General features: G+C 46.8%; 1 protein-coding gene across 1 annotated transcript in view; it reads right to left on the bottom strand.

The window, feature by feature from the left end:
• Positions 1–25165, bottom strand: part of LOC140393866 (plakophilin-1-like) — an 80723-nt gene that overhangs the window by 7894 nt on the left and 47664 nt on the right. Inside the window, exons 7-13 of the mRNA XM_072480405.1 lie at positions 23040–23157; positions 19900–20070; positions 9669–9845; positions 9106–9259; positions 8108–8294; positions 6236–6320; positions 149–273 (exon numbers count right to left, since the gene is read on the bottom strand). Of these exons, the coding sequence (XP_072336506.1) occupies positions 172–273; positions 6236–6320; positions 8108–8294; positions 9106–9259; positions 9669–9845; positions 19900–20070; positions 23040–23157 (994 nt within the window). The 3' untranslated portion in view covers positions 149–171. The remainder of the gene's footprint in view (positions 1–148; positions 274–6235; positions 6321–8107; positions 8295–9105; positions 9260–9668; positions 9846–19899; positions 20071–23039; positions 23158–25165) is intronic.

Below are 25165 nucleotides of genomic sequence, written 5' to 3'. Positions count from 1 at the left end.
GGGACTGGAAGATCCCACCACTGGTCAATGGCGGACTGCCTCCGCAAAACACACTGATGGGGGTTACTGACTTCCATTTGTAACAAATCACATCCTGAAATCCTAATTTAATATCAGTGACAGTTAAAGAATTATTTTTCCCAGTTACCTTTAGAGAACTGAACACTTCAGTTAAAATAATTTTTTGCTGAGGAATTTCCCGGAATTCTGTGCAGTTAATCTGACAGCAGCTGATGTCAAATCATTTACAAAGTTTTTCTTGCCAAATCCTTCCTGTAAAAGAAAATATTTGTCACATTACTGCATCTTTGTTCAGAAGTATTGCTCTTTCACTACTGTTAGTTAAAGTCAAAAAGCTTTTTGCGGCATCAGAAAAAAATAGAATTAATTTATCATTTAGAAAAAAAACATTTAACCCATAGACCATGGCCGGAATTCTCATCTCATTCGAATTCTCTCTTCCCATTGGCAGCACACCTCCGCCAGCAGGTTTCCTGGCGGCGTGGGATGGTTTCAATCCCATTGACAAGTGGCGGGAAGTTAGAATCCCGTCACCAGTGAATGGCGCGTGGCCGAACAATATGGGGCTGGGGGACTTGAGAATCCAGCCCCATTCCTGATTCAGTGCATTCACAACAAAGGTGCGCAGCATTTTAATTTACTGATTTTTAAGCTGTTTGTGTAGTAATCAAATTCTCCTTTCCTTTATTTGAAAATGCAGACTCGTGGTTTATTCCATAATAGAGTCAAAAAATTTAACATATGTCAGCCATCGTTAACAGTTTACCAAAGTTCCTTCATCAATTGAGCCTTCACATTAGGCCCCAACTTCCCGGAGCGAGTGGTTAACTCCTGATTCCCCAAAACATCTGCACAATCCGACAAGTCACATCAGAAGTGTAATACACTCCACTTTTTTGCATATTTGTAATCATAACAGCACTTTAAAAAAAAAATTAGAGTACCCAATGTTTTTCTCCAATTGAGGGGCAATTTAGTATGGTCGATCCACCTACCCGGCATATCTTTGGGTTGGGAGGGTGAGAACCACTCAGACATGAGGAGAATGTGCAAACTCCACACGGACAGTGACCCGGAACCGGGATCGAACCCGGGTCCTCAGCACCATGAGGCAGCAGTGTTAACCACTGTACCACCATGCCGGCTCCCCCCCCCATAACAGTAATTAGACAACACCCAGGTCAAGCAGTCCTCGTGTGATAAACCACTGTACTGTATTGTATTGTACTGTTGTATTGTTACATGCCTGGGCTTGTCCCTGCTGGCTCCGCCTGTGGCTCCTCCCCTCAGGTTCATGTATAAAGGCGGCTGGTCTCCGCCTCTGATCCAGTTCGGGATCAGAGGCCAGGAGGCTTTCTGTTTAGTGTATAAAGCCTCAGTTATGTTCACCACTCGTCGTGTGTTCATTGATGGCAGATCAATTTAATACACTAAACATCTAATACGAATTCATCACTCAAGCCTGATCGCCTGGAGCTGAACCCACAGGCAGCCGACGCCACTGCAACATTCGAGCACTGGCTAAACTGCTTCGAAGCGTACCTCGGATCCTTCACCGAACACTTCACCGACCTCCAAAAGAAGCAGATCCTCCACGCACGGGTGAGCCCACAAGCCTTTCATCTCATTAGGGACACCCTCTCGTATACGGAGGCGCTAATGCTGCTGAAGGGACACTATGTTAAGTCTGTGAATGAGGTGTATGCTAGGCACCTTCTCGCCACGAGACGACAACGCCCTGGGGAATCACTAGCAGAATTCCTGCGTGCCTGGCGGGTACTCTGCCGGAACTGTGACTGCTGGGTGCTATCGGCTACCCAACACACGGAGCTGTTGGTCAGGGATGCTCATGTCGCAGGCATGAAATCAACTACATCCGCCAGCGATTGCTAGAAGGGGGTACACTCAGCCTCCCAGAGACAGTGCAGCTCTCAAACTCGCTGGAGGTCACCTTCCAGAATATGGAGGCCTACACCTCTGACCCCGCAGCACCCTAGTGGGCACCGCCAGCATCCGACCTGGGTGTGACGCAAGCCTGTGCCGTGCAGCAGCCCGCCAACACCAGAAGCCCGAAGTGCCACTTTTGCGGCCAGGGTAATCATCCCAGACAACGCTGCCCTGCACATAACGCAACTTGCAACGGGTGTGGGAGGAAGGGCCACTTTGCGAAAGCCTGCCAGGCCTGACCTCTCCCTAAAGCTTCTAGGCCCAGCAGCGCTGCCTGCTGCCTGTCGGGGCCGCCCCCAACTGCCGCGCCACCCGCCATGTGCGAACCGTGGGCGCCGCCATCTTTGATTTCGGCCGCCACGTGCGACCCATGGGGCTGCCATCTTTAATGCCATTTTGTGCTTCACGCGCGACCCATGGGGGCCGCCATCTTGGGACCACTCCACATCCTCCCGGGAGCCCTGCTCACCCGATCGTACGCTGGCCGCCGCTACCTCCGACCGGCCTGCCCATCACCTTCCAAAGCTCGCCTCCATCACGCTCGACCAGTCCCGGCCTCATCACCTCACTAAATCTACAATGACCGTCCGGATCAACGGGCACGAGACGGCCTGCCTTTTCGACTCCGGGAGCACAGACAGCTTCATACATCCAGATACGGTAAGGCGCTGCTCCCTCCCAATCTTACCTGCAACCCAGAAAATCTCCCTGGCTTCCGGATCACATGCAGTAGAAATCCAGGGGTACTGTGTCGCGACCCTTACTGCACAAGGCGTAGAGTACACTAACTTCAAACTCTACGTCAATCCCCATCTCTGCGCTGCCCTATTACTGGGGCTCGACATCCAGTGACATCTCCAGAGCCTTACTTTAAAGTTTGGCGGACCCCTGCCCCCCCCACAGTCTGTAGCCTCGCGACCCTTAAGGTCGCCCCACCCTCACTCTTCGCTAACCTCACCCTGGACTGAAAGAACATCGCTACTAGGAGTAGACGATACAGTGTCCGCGATATGACCTTTATCAAGTCGGAGGTCCAGCGACTCATACGAGAGGGGATCATGGAGGCTAGTAACAGCTGCTGGAGAGCCCAAGTGGTGGTCGTCAAGACTGGGGAGAAGCACCGGATGGTCATCAACTACAGTCAGACCATCAACCGGTACAGCTCGATGCGTATCCCGTCCCCCGCATATCTGACATGGTCAATCAGATTGCGCAGTATCGGGTCTTCTCCACAGTTGACTTGAAGTCCGCGTACCACCAGCTCGCTATCTGCCCGGAGGACCGCCAATACACTGCCTTCAAGGCAGATAACCGACTCTACCTCAGGGTCCCCTTCGGCGTCACAATGGGGTCTCGGTCTTCCAACGGGAAATGGACCGAATGGTTGACCAGTACGGGCTGCGGGCCACGTTCCAGTACTTTGATAATGTCACCATCTGCGGCCATGACCAGCAGGACCATGACAAAAACCTCCAGCAGTTCCTCCACACCACTAAATTCCTGAACCTCACCTACAATAAGGAAAAATGCGTTTTCCGCACAACCCGCCTAGCCATCCTTGGCTACGTTGTGGAAAATGGAGTGCTAGGGCCCGACCCCAACCGCATGCGCCCCCTCCTGGAACTCCCCCTCCCCCACTGCCCCAAGGCCCTGATGAGATGCCTGGGGTTCTTCTCCTACTATGCCCAGTGGGTGCCCAATTATGCGGACAAGGCCCGACCACTTATTAAATCCACCATTTTTCCCCTGACGGCTGAGGCCCGCCGGGCCTTCAACCGCATCAAGGCAGATACAAGCCACGATGCACGCTGTGGACGAATCCATTCCATTCCAGGTGGAGAGCGATGCGTCGGGCTTTGCTCTGGCTGCTACCCTCAACCAGGCGGGCAGGCCCGTGGCTTTCTTCTCCCGTACCCTCCATGCCTCCGAGATTCGACACTCCTCCATCGAAAAGGAAGCCCAAGCCATTGTAGAAGCTGTGCGACATTGGAGGCATTACCTGGTCGTCAGGCGATTCACTCTCCTCACTGACCAGCGGTCGGTTGCCTTCATGTTTAACAATACACAGCGGGGCAAGACCAAGAACGACAAGATTCTGAGGTGGAGGATTGAGCTCTCCACCTATAATTACGATATCTTGTATCGACCATGGCAGCTCAATGGGCCCCCAGATGTCCTATCCCGCGGTACATGTGCCAGCGCACAAGTAGACTGGCTTCGGGCCCTCCACAACGACCTGTCACCCAGGGGTCACCCATTTTTTTCACTTTATCAAGGCTCGCAACCTGCCTTACTCCATCGAGGAGGTCAGGACCGTGACCAGTGACTGCCAGGTCTGCGCGGAGTACAAACCGCACTTCTATCGGCCCGACAGAGCACAGCTGGTAAAGACCTCTCGCCCTTTTGCGCGCCTCAGCATCGACTTCAAAGGGTCCCTCCCCTCCACTGACCGTAACGTGTACTTCTTCAACATTGTTGACTAATACTCACGATTCCCCTTTGCCATCCCATGCTCTGACATGACCGCCGCCACCGTCATCAAAGCCCTGCACAGTCTTTTCACCTTGTTCGGGTTCCCCACCTACATCCATAGCGATCGGGGTTTCTCCTTCTTAAACGCCGAGTTGCGTCAGTTCCTGCTCAGCAAGGGCATCGCCTCCAGCAGGACGACCAGCTACAACCCCTGGGGCAACTGACAGGTGGAGAGGGAGAACCCGACGGTCTGGAAGGCCGTCCTCCTGGCCCTATGGTCTAGAAGTCTCCCCGTCTCCCGCTGGCAGGAGGTCCTTCCCGATGCGCTCCACTCCATCTGGTTGCTCCTCTGCACTGCCACCAATGTGACCCCTCATGAGAGGATGTTTGTTTTCCCCAGGAAGTCCACCTCAGGGGTCTTGCTCCCGTCCTGGCTGACTGTCCCAGGGCCCGTCCTCCTCCGGAAGCATGCGAGGAGCCATAAGTCGGATTCACTGGTCGAAAAGGTCCTTCTCCTCCATACTAACCCCCAATATGCCTACGTGGCACACCACGACGGGTGGGAGGACACAGTCTCCCTTCGGGATTTGGCACCCGTAGGTTTCCCAGTGACCATTAACACCAACCCTGACCCTACACAGTCTCCCCGCATTGCTACTCATCTACTACGAGACACTCCCGGACACGCAGGTTTCGACACCTCATCTGACACCAGTGTCCACACCACATCCGGGACTGAGGTGGTCGCAGAGGAAAGTCAGAGCCCCCGACAGACTCAATCTATAACTCAACCCATCCACTTGACCCCCGCCGGACTCTTTTTTTTTTTTAAACAGGGGGTGAATATGGAAAACCATTGTATTGTATTGTACTGTTGTATTGTTACATGCCTGGGCTTGTCCCTGCTGGCTCCGCGTGGCTCCTTCCCTCGGGTTCATGTATAAAGGTGGCTGATCTCCGCCTCTGATCCAGTTCGGGATCAAAGGCCAGGAGGCGCTCTGTTTAGTGTATTAAAGTCTCAGTTACGTTCACCACTCGTTGTGTGTTCATTGATGGCATATCACCTCGTAATATGCTCATTATCTTCTACTTTAAACAGCCATTCTTCATCCCTGGAACACAATGGCTGCAGCAGGTACTATATAACGAATACACTGTGGCAATTTGGCCAGACTTCTTTGACAGCATAGAAGCAGAGAGACAGATAATAGAGGTAATTCAGTGCCATGTGGCTGTTCCACCATTCAATTAAATCGTATGACTCTATGACCCATAGCTGATCAAAAGCTAAATTCTATTTGCTGACCTCTGTTGCGTATCTCTTGATACCCTTACTTAACAAAAGCCTTCTTGACACACCTTCCAAACTCTCATCATCCAACAATTAGGAGGACAAGGGTAGCAGCTGCATAACAACAGCGTCACATCCTAGCTGCACTCAAGTCACATATCACTTTGATTTGGATATATTATCATGGGGTCAAAATCCTGGACTTCCCTACCCAACAGTTTTGGAGAAGCCCCCTCACAAGGACGGAGGTGATAAAAAGGCAGGCTAAATGCAACCAGGAATGCATAATAAACACTGGCATTGCTAGTTAAAGCTACAACCACTGAGCATGCATGAAAAATTAAAAATGTACCATAGACGTTTGGTAGGGTTTCCGGTCTCAGAAGAAGCCAAATGTATGTGTCATGTCAGCTGATATTTAAATCAGGTTTTCACATACTAAATGTTAATGGATAAAATTCCCTCAGAAATAAATCACGCCATGTCGAAGAACGTGTTACCTACCTTTTTGAAGAAGCTCTGCAATTCTTTCTGTGCCCACATTTCATACAGGAAAAGACAGGCAGCTTTGCCAGCTGAGGGATGAGCACTATAAAATAGATAATATTTACATACATTTAGAGGCACATTGGAATAATGTATAGGTATGGAGCTTCTCATGGTTTCTGAGCAGGTATCAGTTTATTCGTGAAAGAAGGAATTAGTATGAGAGTTCAGGATTGTATATACACAAGTGAATTGTATACAATAGCACTTTTACACTCGATGATCTGTGATCTTTTACATTCCACGAATAGGCTTTTGAACCAAGGCAGTCCCTGCCCACAAAACTGGCCATTCCCCCAGGACATAGCCTACCACCCACTTCCTGGAGTACTCTGGGATAAAGATGATCAGGCTTTGGAGATTTGTCCACCTTCAATCTCATTAGTTCCCCCCAAAACCATTTCTCTACTAATACCGATTTCCTTCAGCTCCTTACTGAAACTTGTGCCACAATATTCATGTCTTCCTTTGTGAAGGGAGAAGCAAAGTACGAATTTAGTTCCTCAGCCATTCAGTTCCCCATTATGAATTCCCCCATTTCTGTTTGTAAGGGGCCTACGTACATTTTTGCCAATCTTTTTCTCTTTACATACTAATAGAAACTTCTAGTCAGTTTTTACGTTCCCTGCTAATTTTTATTGTATTTTCCCCTTCCTAATCAATCCCTTGGTCTGCATTTGTTAAATTTTAATCTGTTCCCAACCAGGACCAAAAGCAGGTGAAAACAGCCTATTGAACCCAATTGAAGGTCAACGATATTAAATCTGTCAGTTGATGAATGATGCACTTGTTGGCAATCCCACCATTGTGATGCCCTGTTCCAATCACAAATCAATTACACATTCATGGGATGTGAGCATCTCAGGGATGAGCAAGAAATGTTGGGCCAGCCAAACTGCAATTGAGCTGAGTGACTTGCTTAAGCCCCTGCAGAGGGGTGTTATGGGCCAGGGTTTAGAGAACCCCAAAGTGTATCAAGGAGTTCACCTGACCCACAACTTTTAATAGATTGTGGTATGGGGAGCACACAGCCCACTCTACAGATGTGGTACAGCAGAAATGGAAAAGTATTTTTTAAAGCAAAACAATGTTCATTCTATGAACTCAAGTTAACCTTTTTAAAACATAGTGAACATCTTATCAACCATTAATTCAAATACAACCCCCAAAGAATAAAAGACTAAGTCATCCTTAAGCTGTCCTTTTAAGATCCATAAGACTTTAAAGAAAAACCTTTAAACAGAAGCACATCAGGTTAAAGTCACTACTGAGAGCAGTTATTAGTTTTAAATCGCCAAAGGATTGATTTACAGTTTTTAGATTACAGAGAGAGCGACTAATACCCCTTTCTGGATGTGACTGCAGCTATCCAGCTCTGAAAAGGAAACTAAAACACACCCTGCAGCAAACAGCCTAAAACAAAAGTAAAAAGCTGACAGACAGCCCAGCTCTGATATCACTGATAAACACCCATTTCTTAAAGGTACATTTCTTAAACACCCATTTCTTAAAGGTACTCTCACATGACAGGGAAGTTAAGAGTTTAGTGTCTAAAGGTCTATTACTGCAAAGCAACATTTATTATTCAAAACAAATTTAATACCAATCGACTATGTTTATCAAAATAAAGTTTATTAAGTTAACTTCAGTTACCCCAAAATGATAACAGTGTATGAATACATTATGCTTGAGCTTCCTTATTATTTTAGTATTTTAGTAGAGGCATTAACCAATTTATTGGTCTACACATGTTCAAATCATAAATGGGATGAAGGGGAATTTCTAAAAGTCTGATTGCTAAATTAGAAAAAGGACTTTCTCATGAATTACCTGGATTTACTGAGGTTCATCAGATTTCTCAACGTGGAGCCCTGTAGTATTGTTTTTGCCATGCTGGTATTACGTGGCATCAGATTTCGCATAATATTGCAGGCAGAAGCGATGGTATCATCCGAAGTCTTGGAGCTACTGCCTTCCCCAGGGAGAAGCCGTGCTAAATCTGGCAAGGTCTGAGATGCTGACAGATGATTTAAAAAGTGGTTAATTACTCACACTTCATAGACTATCAAAACTCAACTTTGTCTGTATCAGCACTTGAACTGGGTCATATTCTGGAGCAGGCTGACCTACTCCACAAGCCTGACCTCCTCCTGCTGGCCTCAAAACTGCAGCTAGGCAGAAAACGACCAATAAGTGGCCGATAATTGGCTACGAGGGTGCCTCAATTGGAGCAAAGATCGGTGGGCCACCCTAGGCCTTGCCAACCTTCCATATAATGTCTGACAGTTTGGGGATGGGCGGTGCTGAAAAGACCACTCGAAAGAATTCTGTAAGGCCCCTTGGCTGCAAACCCACTGGGGAGGCCCATAATTAAAAAATAACATGGTGCAGAATTTTGTTTCCGATTCATTTTGTAAACAGCTATTATGTTCTCTTTATCACTCTGACATTTTCTCTAAATGCCTATTTCTCTTATTTTTTTAAAATTTGCTAAACAAGTGTGAAAGACAAATAATGCCAAGACTGAAGAAAAATGAGTGATAAATCATAAACCTTCAATTAGGCAGCAAAAAACACTTATTTGGTTAATTATTTATCATTGGACAGGGATAGCACAGCTGAAATTGCTAAGAACATATTGGAGAACAATGATCTCATGCAAAATGGAAGCTATTTCCTAAAATCACAATTTTCCCGTTCATGAAAATCAGGAAGACTGACGATTTAGGAAATGCTCAGCCATAGTTGATACCAACATCACAGTTTTGGTACGCACATTCAACTGGATAACTGTTTGGGAGAGTGAGTGTTAAAAGAAAATGTCTTACCCAATTGTGATTGGAGACTATTATGCCTCGATATGTTGCTCAGCAGTGAAACTGCAGTTTTCTGTATCTCCGGGTTGCTTGAACTGAGAAGTTTTGAGACTTGAGGAAGCGCCTTTTCTTTATCTACTATTTCTGAACTCATCAGATATGATGACTTGGAAAAAAAAGAGTCAAAGAAATTAAATGTTTCAGAAACTGTGCACTTAGGATGAATATACCTCTTAATCATATGCCCATTTTCCCACTGATTTAAGTCTGAACTTTTAATTTTAGATACTAAAATTGGAAATCTGCTTTTCATTGGATTGCGAAAGAAAAAATGAAAATGAATGCCTTGCATAAATCATTTTTACGTTCAATGGTTTGTCCGATTCTAACAAGTTGCATCTTGCACAGGATTCTAACAGTCAGCATAGAGAAGACACCCAGATCAGATTTGATTCCATAGACGAACAAGTAACATTAATAGCTTGACACAACCACTTTCGTATCTTCAGCAACGATGTTTTGCTAAACCATTTTAAAACGCCCTTCCCTCTTCCCTTCATTCAAAGTTTTTGTACCATTTTATTGCTGGCTGTAAGGTTCTGCAGAGCTCCAGCACAAGCTTCCAGTGTAGCATCGGACTTGGATTTACCAATCAGGGCTGTATACATTTTGATTGCTTTTGAATGTGACAGGTTGCTAACACCTTTGGGATTGTGATCCTCTTGAGGGAGAGGCATATTATATAATTCAGACTGTGGAAGGAAAAGGGAACACACGTTACTGAAAGGTCAACACAAACATTTAAAAGGGACTCTTTTCACTTTTGGCAACATGCCCGTGGTTATAAAACTAATGGAAGAAAAATCAGATGCAGAACAGGAAGCAAATCCAAATAAAGTTAACCACCGACTCCAAAAGTGCAAATTGTCTATTTTCTTTCTGTTTTGAGGTAGCAGTAATCAGTATTTCTACTGAAATATAGTTTGCGTTGGAATCGGGAAAGAGATTCAAACCTGCCAATGATTAAAATGCTACATGAAACTAAATTCTAATTAATGATGAAGCACTGATTTTGGGTGAACGAAATCAACAAAAAGCAAGCTCAATATAAAAAGAACAAAAAAGAACAAAGAAATGTACAGCACAGGAACAGGCCCTTCGGCCCTCCAAGCCCGTGCCGACCATGCTGCCTGACTAAACTACAATCTTTTACACTTCCTGGGTCCGTATCATTCTATTCCCATCCTATTCATATATTTGTCAAGATGCCCCTTAAATGTCCCTATCGTCCCTGCTTCCACTACCTCCTCCGGTAGCGAGTTCCAGGCACCCACTCCCCTCTGCGTAAAAAAACTTGCCTCGTACATCTACTCTAAACCTTGCCCCTCTCACCTTAAACCTATGCCCCCTAGTAATTGACCCCTCTACCCTGGAGAAAAGCCTCTGACTATCCACTCTGTCTATGCCCCTCATAATTTTGTATACCTCTATCAGGTCTCCCCCTCAACCTCCTTCGTTCCAGTGAGAACAAACCGAGTTTATTCAACCGCTCCTCATAGCTAATGCCCTCTTCTGCACCCTCTCTAAAGCCTCCACATCCTTCTGGTAGTGTGGCGACCAGAATTGAACACTATACTCCAAGTGTGGCCTAACTAAGGTTCTATACAGCTGCAACATGACTTGCCAATTCTTATACTCAATGCCCCGGCCAATGAAGGCAAGCGTGCCGTATGCCTTCTTGACTACCTTATCCACCTGTGTTGCCCCTTTCAATGACCTGTGGACCTGTACTCCTAGATCTCTTTGACTTTCAATACTCGAGGGTTCTACCATTCACTGTATATTCCCTACCTGCATTAGACCTTCCAAAATGCATTACCTCACATTTGTCCGGATTAAACTCCATCTGCCATCTCTCCGCCCAAGTCTCCAGACAATCTAAATCCTGCTGTATCCTCCGACAGTCCTCATCGCTATCCGCAATTCCACCAACCTTTGTGTCGTCTGCAAACTTACTAATCAGACCAGTTACATTTTCCTCCAAATCATTTATATATACTACAAAGAGCAAAGGTCCCAGCACTGATCCCTGTGGAACACCACTGGTCACAGCCCTCCAATTAGAAAAGCATCCCTCCATTGCTACTCTCTGCCTTCTATGGCCTAGCCAGTTCTGTATCCACCTTGCCAGCTCACCCCTGATCCCGTGTGACTTCACCTTTTGTACTAGTCTACCATGAGGGACCTTGTCAAAGGCCTTACTGAAGTCCATATAGACAACATCTACTGCCCTACCTGCATCAATCATCTTAGTAACCTGCTCGAAAAACTTTATCAAGTTAGTGAGACACGACCTCCCCTTCACAAAACCGTGCTGCCTCTCACTAATACGTCCATTTGCTTCCAAATGGGAGTAGATCCTGTCTCGAAGAATTCTCTCCAGTAATTTCCCTACCACTGAAGTAAGGCTCACCGGCCTGTAGTTCCCGGCCGGTGAGCCTTACTTCAGTGGTAGGGAATATGTTGTAAAATTGTAATATACCTTACAACACCAGCAGGCATTGGCCCAAATGTCTTATAGTAAAAATCTTTACACAGCACTACATTGCTGCCAATTCCCATTTCTGATTTATTGGTAACAGAAACAATGAAAACAAGCCATTCTGTAGTTAAAGCCACTTGCCAGCAAAAGTGTTGCAGCATCACCACTTGCAGGAGGATGCAATTACAATGTGACAGTTGACATAGGTAGCTTCTATTCTAAATAGGCAATTTACAATGGGACTATAAAAAGGAGAGAATTTATTACTTTGAAATTAGTCTATATTATGTGTTGGTGTACCCTGCTCCAATTATCTACCTGCCCCTCGAACCAAGGTCAGCTGGATCAACAAGTTTTCACTTTGCATATGTCGACGCTGAAAGATGTTTACTGCAGTATCAAGAGTACAAAAGGTTAGGAATTTCTTTCAGAAAAACTGCTAAATTAATTAATTAAAGCTTCTTACAAAGACCACATTATCAGGCAGCTGAATGCTAGAAGTATAAAAAAGTGTGAACATCGACTATTTGAGGCAATTTGAAATTTCAATTCGGCGTTGCCACGGTTTCCAGCGGAGTCGTTCACATAAAAATGAACGCGCACCAAGAAGAAAGGAATTGAACTCCCTTGCATACTCTGAACTGAACTCTTAAATAAAAATGAGAAAAAAAAGAGAGAAAATGCCAGGAAAATTCAATAGGTCACGTAGCATAAGTGGGGAGAGAAACAGAGTTACGCTTTGAGTACAATATGACTCTTCAGAGGGAAACCTGCCGAGCTGGCCGCTTGGCTTTGGCTTCTCCCATCACTGAATAAATACTGGTGTCAATGGGATGAGCCCTTTCGGCCCACTAGCTTCCAAGCTACAAAATGTTATCCATCCCACTGGTATAATTGCAATGAGTCTGGGGTGGGCAGACAAGTGACAGGAAGGCCTCTCGCGGAGTTATGAAGCTCTCCTGCCTTCAAACCTATCAAATCCAGCCCTACGGTTCCAGATTCAATTTTTATTGTATATATCTAATGCATTTAACTTTGTATTGCATATTACCGGTGAATATGACATAACCTTCATGGCAAGCAAAATTCTAACAGCTTATTTCAGTGCCCTGTCCTGTGTGATTGGCGGGGTGTTTCTCAACGGCCGCATTGGCGAGATCGCGGGTCATATTTAACGGCACTAAAGTGCCAGAAATAAGTTCCCATTAGCTTGCTGTCTGTTCAGCATTACTGGCTGTTCAGCCTCTGATTCATAAGAATCGTGCCTCAGCGTCTCTCCGCTAACAAGGAGAGTTGCTTTTAAACTCTCCCTCACCACTCCCTCACAGTCAACACCCAAGCATGACACTGCACAGATCTGCTCCTTGCTTTGGTGATGCTGACCTCACAAGGCTTCTCAATGCGGTCGATGTGAGACAGGGCATTCTGTTCCCTCAAGGATGTCGGCGATCCTGAAGCAGGGTCAGCAATACCGCCACAACAGATCACTGGCTGACAACCCGCACCCTCCCCACATCTGATCTTCATGCTTGCTCCTCCAAATGCCCTCGCACCAACCAGCCCACACATGCCACCTGCAATAGACCTCCATGACCCACCAAGCGTGTGGCTCACGATGCCCTCTCTTTTTCTCTGCAGGAGAAGATTGCCCATAATAAGCAGGAAATGGCCAAAATATGGGGCAGAGTACCAGAGTCCTCGCCCCCCATTTGGAACAGGCCTGGGAATCGCGGGGCTGATGGAGGAGAGAGCAGTCAGCAAAAGTGAGGATGGCCAGCACCACAAGAGGTGAGGATCAACTGTCCCTTCACCCAGATGACCTTCCTCAAGTGAGTAGTTCATGTCAGACAAATGATCCTTCCCTCTCACTGACCACATGTCCATTGTCTCGAAGGATCTCAGCCTGATGGGGCCAGGCCATCTGGAATTGTTCCCTGCCCGCCACACAAGGGACTGCTTGGAGAAGAGCTTAGAGGAGACCACCACCAAGGTCTCACAGCTATCATCCCCAGCTTCCACAGGCGCAGAGACACACCTCAGTGGGCGACATGGACAGGCTTCTCGGGCACAATCTGGTGAGCACCACACAGTTGCTGATGCACATCAGGTGGAGGCAGGAACATCCAGGGGAGACAGCAGTCAGAAGTCTGCTGAATCTCAGGACTCAGCTGGGCCCAGTCAGATGCCGAGTCTCTGGACAAGGTTATCCAGAGCTGATGCAGATGAAAGGACGCAGCTATGCGATTCAACAGGGGATGATAGCGTTATTTCAATGATTGCATAGCCGACTGGAGAGTCCCAAAGGCTACATGCACAGGAGATGATGCCTGCAATGGGTGGCACCCAGGCGGATACTGCTATGGTGGTGACCGTAGTGGACAGCCTGGAGCACGACATCAGCTTCTTGAGTGGTAGTGCCCAAGGCATAGTTCAGTCTGTAATAACCATGGCTGAGGGCTTCAACATCATGTCTCAGTCGATGAGAGACATGTCACAGATACAGGTGGACATTGCTAAGGTACTGCAGAGCATGGCCCAGTCACTGAGGAGCATCACTGAGGGTGCAGACAATGGGGAGCCTCCAGGACTGGCAGAGCTAGGTGACTCAAGAGACCTCTGGAGCTGCCACTCTGTCTCATGGAGACCCCCAGGACCATATGGGCACGGTCTGGGAGGAGGCAGCTCTGGAGGTCAAGCCTGGGCCTGCCACCAAGGAGACAATGGCAGTCTCCAGTTCATCTGAATCCACCCCTCCCGACACTGGCACATCTCAAGGCCTTTGGACAGAACAGGTGATGCCTGTGATACTAGAAAGTCAGCCAGGGCCCTCCACCTCCAGCCGACGCCCACCAAGGGCATCAAAGGCCACAGGGCATGGAAAGCAGCAGGCTGCCTCCACCTCTGATGTGCATCCTGGGGACACTGCTAAACATAGCAGTACACTATGAAAGATCAAGAAGAGAAAGGATCACTGAAATATTCACTATTAAAGCATGTTACACCTGATTTTTGTTGATAAAAGCCTCTATGACTTTAAAAAAATTTTTTTTTTTTTTAGAGCACCCAATTATTCTTTCTCCAATTAAAGGGGCAATTTAGCATTGCCAATCCAACTAACCTGCACATCTTTGGGTTGTGGGGGTGGAATCCACGCAGACATGGGGAGAACGTGCAAACTCCATACGGACAGCGACCCAGGGCCGGGAATCGAACCCAGGTCCTCAGTGCCGCAGTCCCAGGGCACACCACTGTGCCACATGCCTCTGTGACTTTAATCTTCACAGCAGGCTTGCCTGCCTAACCAACTCCTGTTTCCCTCTGCTCCTCCCGTCCTCCAAGCACAGAGTTCAAGACCAAATGCCCCCCATGCAGACCCCATTCAGAGGATGGTGTGAGCACGCTGTCAGCAGAAAGACAGGAGTCAGACTTTGGCATAAACGGAGGTGTGCCAGAGCTAACCATCCAGTGGGTTATCATCACTCTGCTATCTTGTATATTGATCCGCTGACAGTGCCGACACAGTCCCATCATGCAGAGGTGATGTTACACAAACGCTTGGAGGGTAGAACAGGGTAGTCGGGAGGAAGGATGGAGGGTTGGTGGGGAGTGGGGGGTTGGAAGGAGGAAAATGGGTGGGAAGGAGAGGAATGGGAGAGGGGAAAGAAGGAGCGATTGGGGGAGGGAGGTGGTGAGCTGAAAGACAAAGCGTCCTGTGAGAATCGGGCGAGGATGAGGGCCTTCCTTGTCCTCCGGGCATGCCGGACTCTTGCCGCTGACTGTCCTCCATCCTTTGGCTCCTCCTTCCCATCCTCCCAGGCTCATCCTCCATCTCCTCCAGCTCCGCCTCCTTCTTGTCCAAGTCAGCATGTCCCTCCACATTCTCCAGCATGTCGCACCATTGATGTGCCAGGTTGTGGAGCGCACAGCAGACCACCAAATAATGAGAGAGCCCTTGGGGAGGTTTGGGGGGGGGGGGGGGGGGGGGGGTAACTGCAGTGCACTGCCAGAGCGGTCCAGGCATCAGAACAGCATTCTGAGCAGTCAAAGCACCTCTCAATGACGGCACAGGTGGCAACATGGGTCTCACTATATTGAGTCTCCACCTCAGTCTCCAACCTCCGCACTGGAGGCTTCAGCCAAGACCTCAGCATTACCCCTTATCCCCAAAGGACAACCCATCAACCTGGGGTGGTCCTGAAATCTCAAAGTGTCCCAGGTTGCAGCTTGGGAAGTGTGCATGATCTAGAGGTAGTGGTCGTGCAGGAATTGAACATTCAGGGAATGGATCCCTTTCTGTTAATGAAGGGCACTCCCCCTGATGCCCTGGTGCACGCAAGGCGACATTCGTGCCATCTATTAGGCCACACTTGGAGTATAGTGTTCAATTCTGGTCGCCACACTACCAGAAGGATGTGGAGGCTTCAGAGAGGGTGCAGAAGAGATTTTCCAGGATGTTGCCTGGTATGGAGGGCATTAGCTATGAGGAGAGGTTGAATAAACTCGGTTTGTTCTCACTGGAACAACGGAGGTTGAGGGGCGACCTGATAGAGGTCTAAAAAATTATGATGGGCATAGACAGAGTGGATAGTCAGAGGCTTTTTACCCCCAAGGTAGAAGGAGTTAATGTAAATACATGTAGACTAGCTAGACACTAGAGGGAGCACCAGAGACATGTCTCACAGACACTCAACCAATAGAACAAGTTAGATAGGACACGACCAATGGACGGACGGACGGACGCACGCATGCACACACACACACACGCACGCACACACACCAACCCATATATAAAGGACACATGATCTTCCTCTTTCCAGTGGAGACAGTCAGTGAGTACAGACACAGGGTTGATTCAATATTACACCCATCACGTGGATTGTAGCAGACTGGTTAGTCAGTCTGAGTAGCGATAGAAGGATTAACAGTAGTGGCGAACCCGAGTAGGAGAAGTGTAAATAGTTTAATAAACGTGTTGAAGTTATCTCCACGTCTGAACCTTCCTTTGTCAAGTGCACCACAAGGAAGCCGCTTATGCTACGCCTAGAGCATAACAAGACATTTTCCCAAGGTATAAGGGTCAATTACTAGGGGGCATTGGTTTAAGGTGCGAGGGGCAAGGTTTAGAGGAGATGAACGAGGCAAGTTTTTTTTTAAAAACAGAGGGTAGTGGGTGCCTGGGACTCGCTGCTGGAGGAGGTGGTGGAAGCAGGGACGATAGTGACGTTTAAGGGGCATCGTGACAAGTACATGAATAGGATGGGAATAGAGGGCTACGGACCCAGGAAGTGCAGAAGATTTTCGTTTAGACGGGCAGCATGGTTGGCACAGGCTTGGAGAGCCGGAGGGCATGTTCCTGTGCTGTACTTTTCTTTCTTCTTTGTATTGCCCCCTGGACCTGGGACATTCCGGCGATAGCAGAGAATCCTGCAGTCTGGGCATCTTGGTGGGCCTGGTCAAGCTCAAAGTTGATAAAAGTGTGATGCCCGGGCATGCAGAGCATCTATGACCTCATGGAACCCGTGACCTACCCCAAAATCCCCCAAGCCTTCCCCACCCTTGTGTGCCCCACCTTCTCTCCCAGAGTACCAGCAATTGAGCCAGTTGTGGTGGAAAATCTTGCTCCGCACACTCTCCCCTCCCCCCGGCAACAGTGGGAGCCCCTAGACCCCAGACCCATTCCGGGAACATTAGGAAGATTGTGCACAGGTGCCCTCCCTGATCGACTGCACTGGGCACACTCATGAGGCTATCCCCAGTGCTGAAACCCAACTCTGGAGTATTTAATTATTGGCTGCTGGCTTTATGGTGCTGCTGCTTCTAGAGTTCAGGCACACTCTCCAGGCTTCAGAGTTTGATTGAAATTATATGCAATAATCATAGTCTGAGTCATGGCACCTGTACCCATGAGAAGTCGATTAAGAGCCGTGAAGTGCTCACGTAACTATCACGGCCAATTCCTCATTAGCAATACCATTCAGCTGTAAAGTTTGAGGCTGCTCACAGTCAAATGGTGTTAAGTGACCTTCATCATAGAACCAACAGCAGGGCTCGGTCTTGGAAGTGTTTCGTAAGATAGAGAGGCAGCAGCTGTAGTTATTCCTGTTCTTGGTCTCGCAATATGTAAAGATGGCTTAAATGACTCACTGTCAAAAAGCTCCACAACCCTCCCCCTCCTCTTTCGCCCCCCCCCCCCCCACCACCAACCCAGGGGCGACCCCTGACCTGCAATGCCTCAGCCCTCCGACCAAGCCCAACCCCCGAGGGGTCCCCACCACCCCTGAGCAGTGGTCCAGTAGCTTCAATGTCCTAGAGCTGCATGCACAAAAATGGAAATGGGAGCTCACCTTGGTTCCTCTCAGGAGCCATTGCACCAGCTTGATATTTTTTAAAGTACTAAATTATGGCTACATGATTTCTCGCTGGGGAGCTGGTTAATTCCTGGGAGGCCGTTGCATTTGACTTAAATCTCGTGAATGAGATGGAAATGAATACAAATGAGGGTTAATGATATGCTCACCATATTTGGACGTGTTCCGGAACTCGCCGTCGGGAGCTGGCCAGTTAGATAGCAAAATGATTGGCGCCCAGCGCAATCTCGATTTTGACCTTTCCCACTATTTAACTGGCGCTCCCAGATCCGCATTGTGCACAATGCAGTGGGTACATTTTGCCTGTTATCTTTGTCAGGAATTCACCTTTGAATGGCAAACTCTAAATCCAAAGTATCTTGGTGGAGCTACACATAGCCTCAGGGTGCGATTTAATGGAAAGAAACAGAGTACCATTTTGAACGTGTTTAGCAGAGTGTTTCCCGGCAACAATGAGTCTGCTATAAAACTGAACTTTGCTTCTTTTTTGGGCATCGTCAATATCCCGCCGAGGCAGCACTGGCACATTTCCTGCACTAATGAGCTTGGCTGCAACTTACCAATTAGGGGCTCTTCGAGCCCCGTACCCCATCTGATAAGGGCAGGGTATCCCCGAGCCCTGGCCCTGGCATGGGCAACATGCCACCTGGACAACTTGGTACTGCCAGTCTGGCATCCTGGCAGTGCCCCTGGCAGCGCCATCTAGACATCCTGTCATTGCCAGGGTAGCACTGCTAGTGTGCCCCAATGCCACCCAGGCTGGCAGTGCCACAGTGTCTGGGTGGCATTGGGGGTGTCAAGGTAGTATCCTGCCAAGAGCCAGACGACCCAGCAGTACCAATCACCTGGGAGACCCCCCACTCCCAGTGCCGTTACACCTAGCCCATGCTTGTGGTAAAAGGCAAGATCAAGCCACCATAGTCCCAGATGAACAAAGGCTGCTTTCCACTTTGAGGGGGAGAGCTGACTGATGGTGATATAACCTGAGGATTACTACGCCTCAGGCGAGGGGCAAGGTTGAGAAGGTGGCCCTTCGTGAATAACCTCAGCAGGTACGGAAATTGGCCTTGTTCTGCATCACAAACCGGCTGTCTAGCCCACTCAGCTAAACCGGCAGTGCCCCTGCCAGTGCCACCTGGGCACCTGGTCATTGCCAAGGTGACACCCGGGTGGCACTGCCAAGGTGCTTGGGTGGCATCAACCGTGTCAGGGCTCCACCCATCCCAGAGACCAACAACCCAGGTGCCTCCGATTGCCTGGGAGCCCCCTCCCCAAAAGTGCCATTATGCCTGGTCCCCATTTATGGAGACCAGTGCTAAAAGGCGCCCAGGGAGACCGTTTAATGATGGGGGCTGATTGGCTCTGACAGAGACATATTTAAGTGTGCAGTTAAATATGCAAATTTAGGCCCCATCCATCGTGGACGGGATCCAAATTGTGAAGTCTCGCTATGTCCGGTTAGATCCTGAGAAATGTGGTGAGTTTACCAGCCGCGTTCACGTCCAAAGTCGGGCTCAACACGGCTGTTAGACCTCTCCTCCTCAAGATGTTGAGGGTAGATCAATTACAAATTTCAAAACTGAGATCGATAGATTTTTGTTAAGCAAAGGTATTTAAGGACTACATAACTAAGAGTGATCGATGGAGTTAAGATACAGATATGCCACAATTGAATAGCAGAACGTGCCTGTTCTGGTCTGCCTCATATTCAGAGGAGACTTGTTAAAAGAGAAACAAAACTCAATCAATACATTAATTCTGCTAAGGGTTTCTTTTATCATTGTGAAAAGGAAATGGAACACCAAATTTACAACTCAAAGGCCTTAAGGCAGACTGAAATATTGTAAAAGCAATACGAACATCATCTTCAATAATAGATATTGTATGTATGGTCACCTCATCAAATTGATCAGGTCCAGGGCTGAAACAGCCGACAGAAGACTTCTTTGTTGCTTTATTTCGGCTCTTCACATTTTCATTCTCAGTTATGTGGCTGAATGCAGTTGGGACTTCGGAATCCAAGTGGTACGAGAGGTTGTGCAGAATACACACACAGTTTTCAACAGACTGGCAGAAAGAAAATATGGTATCACAAGAGTTAAACAACAGAAACACTTGTTTAGTGTTTATGTTGGCAAACGGTTATTTAAGATGAGCTAATATTATAAAGTAAGCTGATACTTTTAACTTAAAACTACCAAAAAGATAACTAAACATATATATTATATATAGTATTATATTGCATTCCTCAAATTGTAGGGCACCCGAGATCATAAATTGTAGTAATTGGAAGGCAATCAATTAATTGTATATGAAAATCACAGCAAGAACCAAACACTTACATTAACCAGTAAGTGAGGTATACTCAGTTGCATTGACAAAGTAAATCTGCTATGCTCCTTGATTTTATTGAGGTCTTTCCAAATGATACAAGGACTCAATGGAGTAAATATGCTGCCTCCTTTTGTGTGTAATCCAAAACATAAGGGGTAAAATTTAAGTTAGGCCATTTAGCGATAAAATCAGGAAGAACTTTTTCCCTCTGGAAAGGTGGAATTTTCTCTCCCGATCTAGGTCCGTGGAACGTTTCAGGATTTCAGATTTGTCTCGGGATATGGATCAAAGGTGAGTAGATGGAGTTGAGGGACAGATCTATCAAGATCTTATTGAATGAAGGAATAGATTCATCATTCCGCGATGGGCTCAAGTGATGTGGAAGCAGTGCATTGGTTAATATTATTTTGTGTACTATATTACGAGAATCAATAATCTGATTCAGCGCAGTCACAGAAATATTACAGCAGAGTAGGAGGCCATTGTGTCTGCATAGGTTCTCCAAACAAGTTTCATGACTTAATGCCATTCCCCTGCCTTTGCCCCATACCCCAGCACATGGTTTCTATTCAAATAATTATCTAATGCCCTTTTGAATGCCTCAATTGAACCTGCCTCCACCACACTTCCAGGCAGTGCATTCCAGACCCGAACTGCTCGTGAGGCAACATTTTTTCACACAATATCACATTTGCTTCTTTTGCCAATCACCTTAAATCCACGCCCTCTCGTTCTTGATCATTTTACGAGCGGGAACAGTTTTCTCCCTTTCGGCTCTCTCCAGGCCCCTCATGATTTTGAACATCTTTAGCAAATCTCCTCTTAGCCCTCTTCTCTCCAATGAGAACAGTCCCAATCTATCCTCATAACTGAAGTTTCTCATCCCTGGAACCATTCTTGTAAACCTCTCTTCTGCACCCTCTCCATTGCGTTCACATATAGTATTACTGGAAGAAATCTTATCCCATTGTGTGTTAATGATGTTGGCCTATTTTTACTGGGAGGAAAGGATGATGACTGAAGAGCATTGTGTTATCTAGATCACTGATATTGGAAAATAACAATGTCAGAGAACTGACTGTTGCTTTAAATTGCGTTCGGCAAAGGATTTTACATAAGCAAAATACTGTTTTCTTCAAACTATGCTAAACCAGGTGAATGCCATCAATGCCAAGAATAGGATACTTTATATTTTAGACTCACAGGCAGATGTTCCCTGTAGGCTTTTGAACTCTGTTATCAGATTTGAATAGGAACTAAAATCCGCACGGTGGGAAACAGTTAAACTGTGAGATTTACCAAGCACACCAAATTAATGCTAGAGGGCAGGTCTGCCGACCATTTAAGGCAGGTAAAGCTGAAAGGTCAATCAGAGGCATTCCAACTGGAAAGCAGTTGCAGGATACCACAGCAGCAAGTGAGAGACAGGGAACTTCAAAATCGAGGCACCCATTCTCCAATTATTTCAAGTTTCAATAAAAATGAAAAGAAAATGGCCTTTTGAGCCAGGCCACCACTGCTGGGGGAGATCCCAGACTTTTGCTTCTAACTGGAACACCCTCTCTCTTCCCCCCCCCCCCCCCCCCCCACAATCCCCTCCTGCCCAAACCCAGTCCTGTCTCTGGTAAAATGGCCCAGGAGTGAGATGAATCCGGGGAACCAGCACAAAGGCCAGCGAACAATATTCTTATTTTATAATCTTTATTGTCACAAGTAGGCTTACGTGAACACTGCAGTGAAGTTACTGTGAAAAGCCCCTAGTTGCCACACTCCGGCGCCTGTTCGGGTTCACAGAGGGAGAATTCAGAATGTCCAAATTACCTAACAGCACGTCTTTCGGGATTTGTGGGAGGAAACCGGAGCACCCGTAGAAAACCCACGCAGACTCCACACAGACAGTGACCCAAGCCGGGAATCGAACCTGGGACCCATGAACGGTGAAGCAACAGTGCTAACCACTGTGCTGCCGTGCCACCCTCTGCACCCACCTGCCTCTGTTCCTACCCCCTGCAGAGGCTAAAAATCCAACTCTCACAGTGTCAGAATCTTGCATTTTCAAGTAACGTACAGGAAGGGTGGTCGCTTTGTAAACCTTTGAATGCTCCGGGTTCAATCTCAGGAATATATAGCCCTAGGTTTACTTCTTAAAACTATGTTAAGTTTCAGTTACATTAGGCAGTGCATTAATCCACAACAACACAAACCATTGCATATGAGTATTCAGTGATAAATATTTTAAAAGTTGTCAATTCCCCATTAAACATTCTCTCGCTTTCACAATACATATGCTAGTGGCTGCATGAGCATTTTTGAAGTAAACAAAAGGCTCTTTGTTAACATTACCTGCACTTAAATGGCTGGCAGGTATGTTCCAAAGTTAATGATCAATTTCATACTGTCACAGATAGTGTAACAAATAGATGTCAACCTATTGGCTGTATAAAAACACTAACTAAACAAAGAGTTGGCAGACATGTAAATTCTTCATAACATAAAGACATATCATTTTTTTTCCCACTCCGTTTCCTGTAAATGGGATGACTAACCATGAAAACCCAAAAAGTATAATTTGAATATCTCAGCCAGGCACGCAAAGCTTTTGGGATGGATCGGCACAGTTACAGTTAATAGTTCCGATCAGGTTTTTCTCCATTTTCTTAATTTGGTGGTAAAATATACATGTGCATAATTATGTTACTTACTTTTTCATCAGCTTGGTTTCCATCAATACATGATTGAACATGAGACATGAGAGAATCAATTAATCCTTGGGAGTTGCGCATCAACTGGCGGCTTGTTTCGCCAGCAGAGCTCAGGTTCCTATACAGAGCAAGATTAAATTCAGAAATCAAATTCAAGTGTTGAAGCTCACAGTGCAGAGCACCAAAGGTGAAAACAGAGAAACGAAGTAGATCAGAAAGTAATAATTACAAAAGGAATATAGGAGTCGGCCCTTCGACCTGTCCAGTCTGCATACTCCGCTATTCAATTAGATCATGGCTGATCATTTACCTCACACCACTTCTCATGCTATCCAAATATCCCTTAATGTCATTAATACCCAGAAATCAATAGATTTCTGTCTTGAACATGCTCAATGATTGAGATTCCACACCATCTGTGGTAGCGAATTCCTAAGATTCACCACTTTTTGTGAAGACATTCCTACTCATCTCTATCTTAAATGGCTTAACCTAATTCTGGGACTGTGTCCCCTGGTTCTGGACTCACCAGCCTGGAGAAAACATCCTTTGCGAGACAATCCGTCAGTGGGATCCTCCGCCCCGTCGGCAGCACAACCATGCGTTTCCTGACAGCGTGGGGTGGCCCACAATAGGGAAACCCCATTGGCTGGCTGCGGGAATGGAGTAACCCACTGCCGGCGAGGGCGAGCCGCGCAGGAAAGCGGACTGGCGGGATGGAGAATCCCAGCCCTTATTTGTAACTACCCTATCACCTGATACTAAGCTCAGAATTTAAAAGACTGCAGAGGAAAGCAGCATAGATCAGTTGGAGACTCAAGGTGATAGGTGCAAGATTCCGGAGTTTGGGATCTGGAGAAATGTGCATCAATGAACCACACAAATCCTTAATTTGCTGCTTTAGCCTTTTACAAAGGAACTTTCCAAAGTTTGACCTCCAAGCTTTAGTCAGGGATGAATGAGGTCTGTCTCAGCCCACTGAACTATGTTAGACTATTCAGTTGATATCAAAAATGAAGGATGTGATTGCACTGGAGGGGGTGCAGAGGCAATTCACCAGGATGTTGCCTGGGATGGAACATTTGAGTTATGAAAAGAGGTTAGATAGGCTTGGGTTGTTTCGCTGGAGCAGAGAAGACGGAGAGGGCGACCTGATCAAGGTGTACAGGATTATGAGGGGCATTGACAAGGTGGATAGGGAGCAGCTGTTCCCTTTGTTGAAGGGTCAGTTACGAGGGGACACAAGTTCAAGGTGAGGAGCAACAGGTCGAGGGGGGGGGGGATTTGAGGGAAAAGCTTTTTTACCCAGAGGGTAGTGACAGTCTGGAATGCACTGCCTGGGAGGTGGTAGAGGCGGGTTGCCTCACCTCCTTTAAAAAAAGTACCTGTATGAGCACTTGGCACGCCATAACATTTAAGGCTATGAGCCAAGTGCTGCCACATAGGATTAGGTAAGCAAGTGTTTTTCATGCGTCGGTGCAGACTTGATGGGCCAAACGGCCTGTTCTGTGCTGTACTATTCAGTGATTCTGTGATTATGAAGCATTATTGAACAGTCACAAATCAGAATTAAGTTGGGCACGTAAACATTTGATAATCATATGTACGTTTTGAGAGTTACTCAGCAACTGAATAGCAACTCATTTATGGACAAGGTGCTTAAAATGATAAGCTACATGGGGACACTGGCAATGCAATGTATCACTAAGTCAACACCGGTATAACTATAACCAGATTCTGAGATTACAAATTGGTGAGTTTGCTATGTGGTTAATTCCCGAGATACCAGACAAATTAACAGCTTTGAACAGCCAGTCTCTTGCTGTCTCAAAACCATGTATGTGAAATAATGTTCATAACTTGTGCTACCTCATTCTCACAATGGTGAGAATCGCCTCCCGTCTCGGGGATGTTGGAATAAACTGCTGGAGCATTGAGTCATTGAACTATTTCTGACAGCGTTAGCTGCTTCACTTAGATCTTTGTTATTACTGAAATAATTTTACACACGACGGAAGCTGAACTTATCCCACTCTTCTTCACCACAGTGCGCTCACTCTTAACTCATCATTTAAATTCTAACCTCTCCACCCGAGTAGATCAGGCAGAAGTTTGATAATCAGATG

The sequence above is a fragment of the Scyliorhinus torazame genome, chromosome 17, assembly GCF_047496885.1.
Source record: "Scyliorhinus torazame isolate Kashiwa2021f chromosome 17, sScyTor2.1, whole genome shotgun sequence".
NCBI classification, from domain to species: Eukaryota; Metazoa; Chordata; class Chondrichthyes; order Carcharhiniformes; family Scyliorhinidae; genus Scyliorhinus; species Scyliorhinus torazame.
This window is presented reverse-complemented; position numbering and strand designations above follow the sequence as displayed.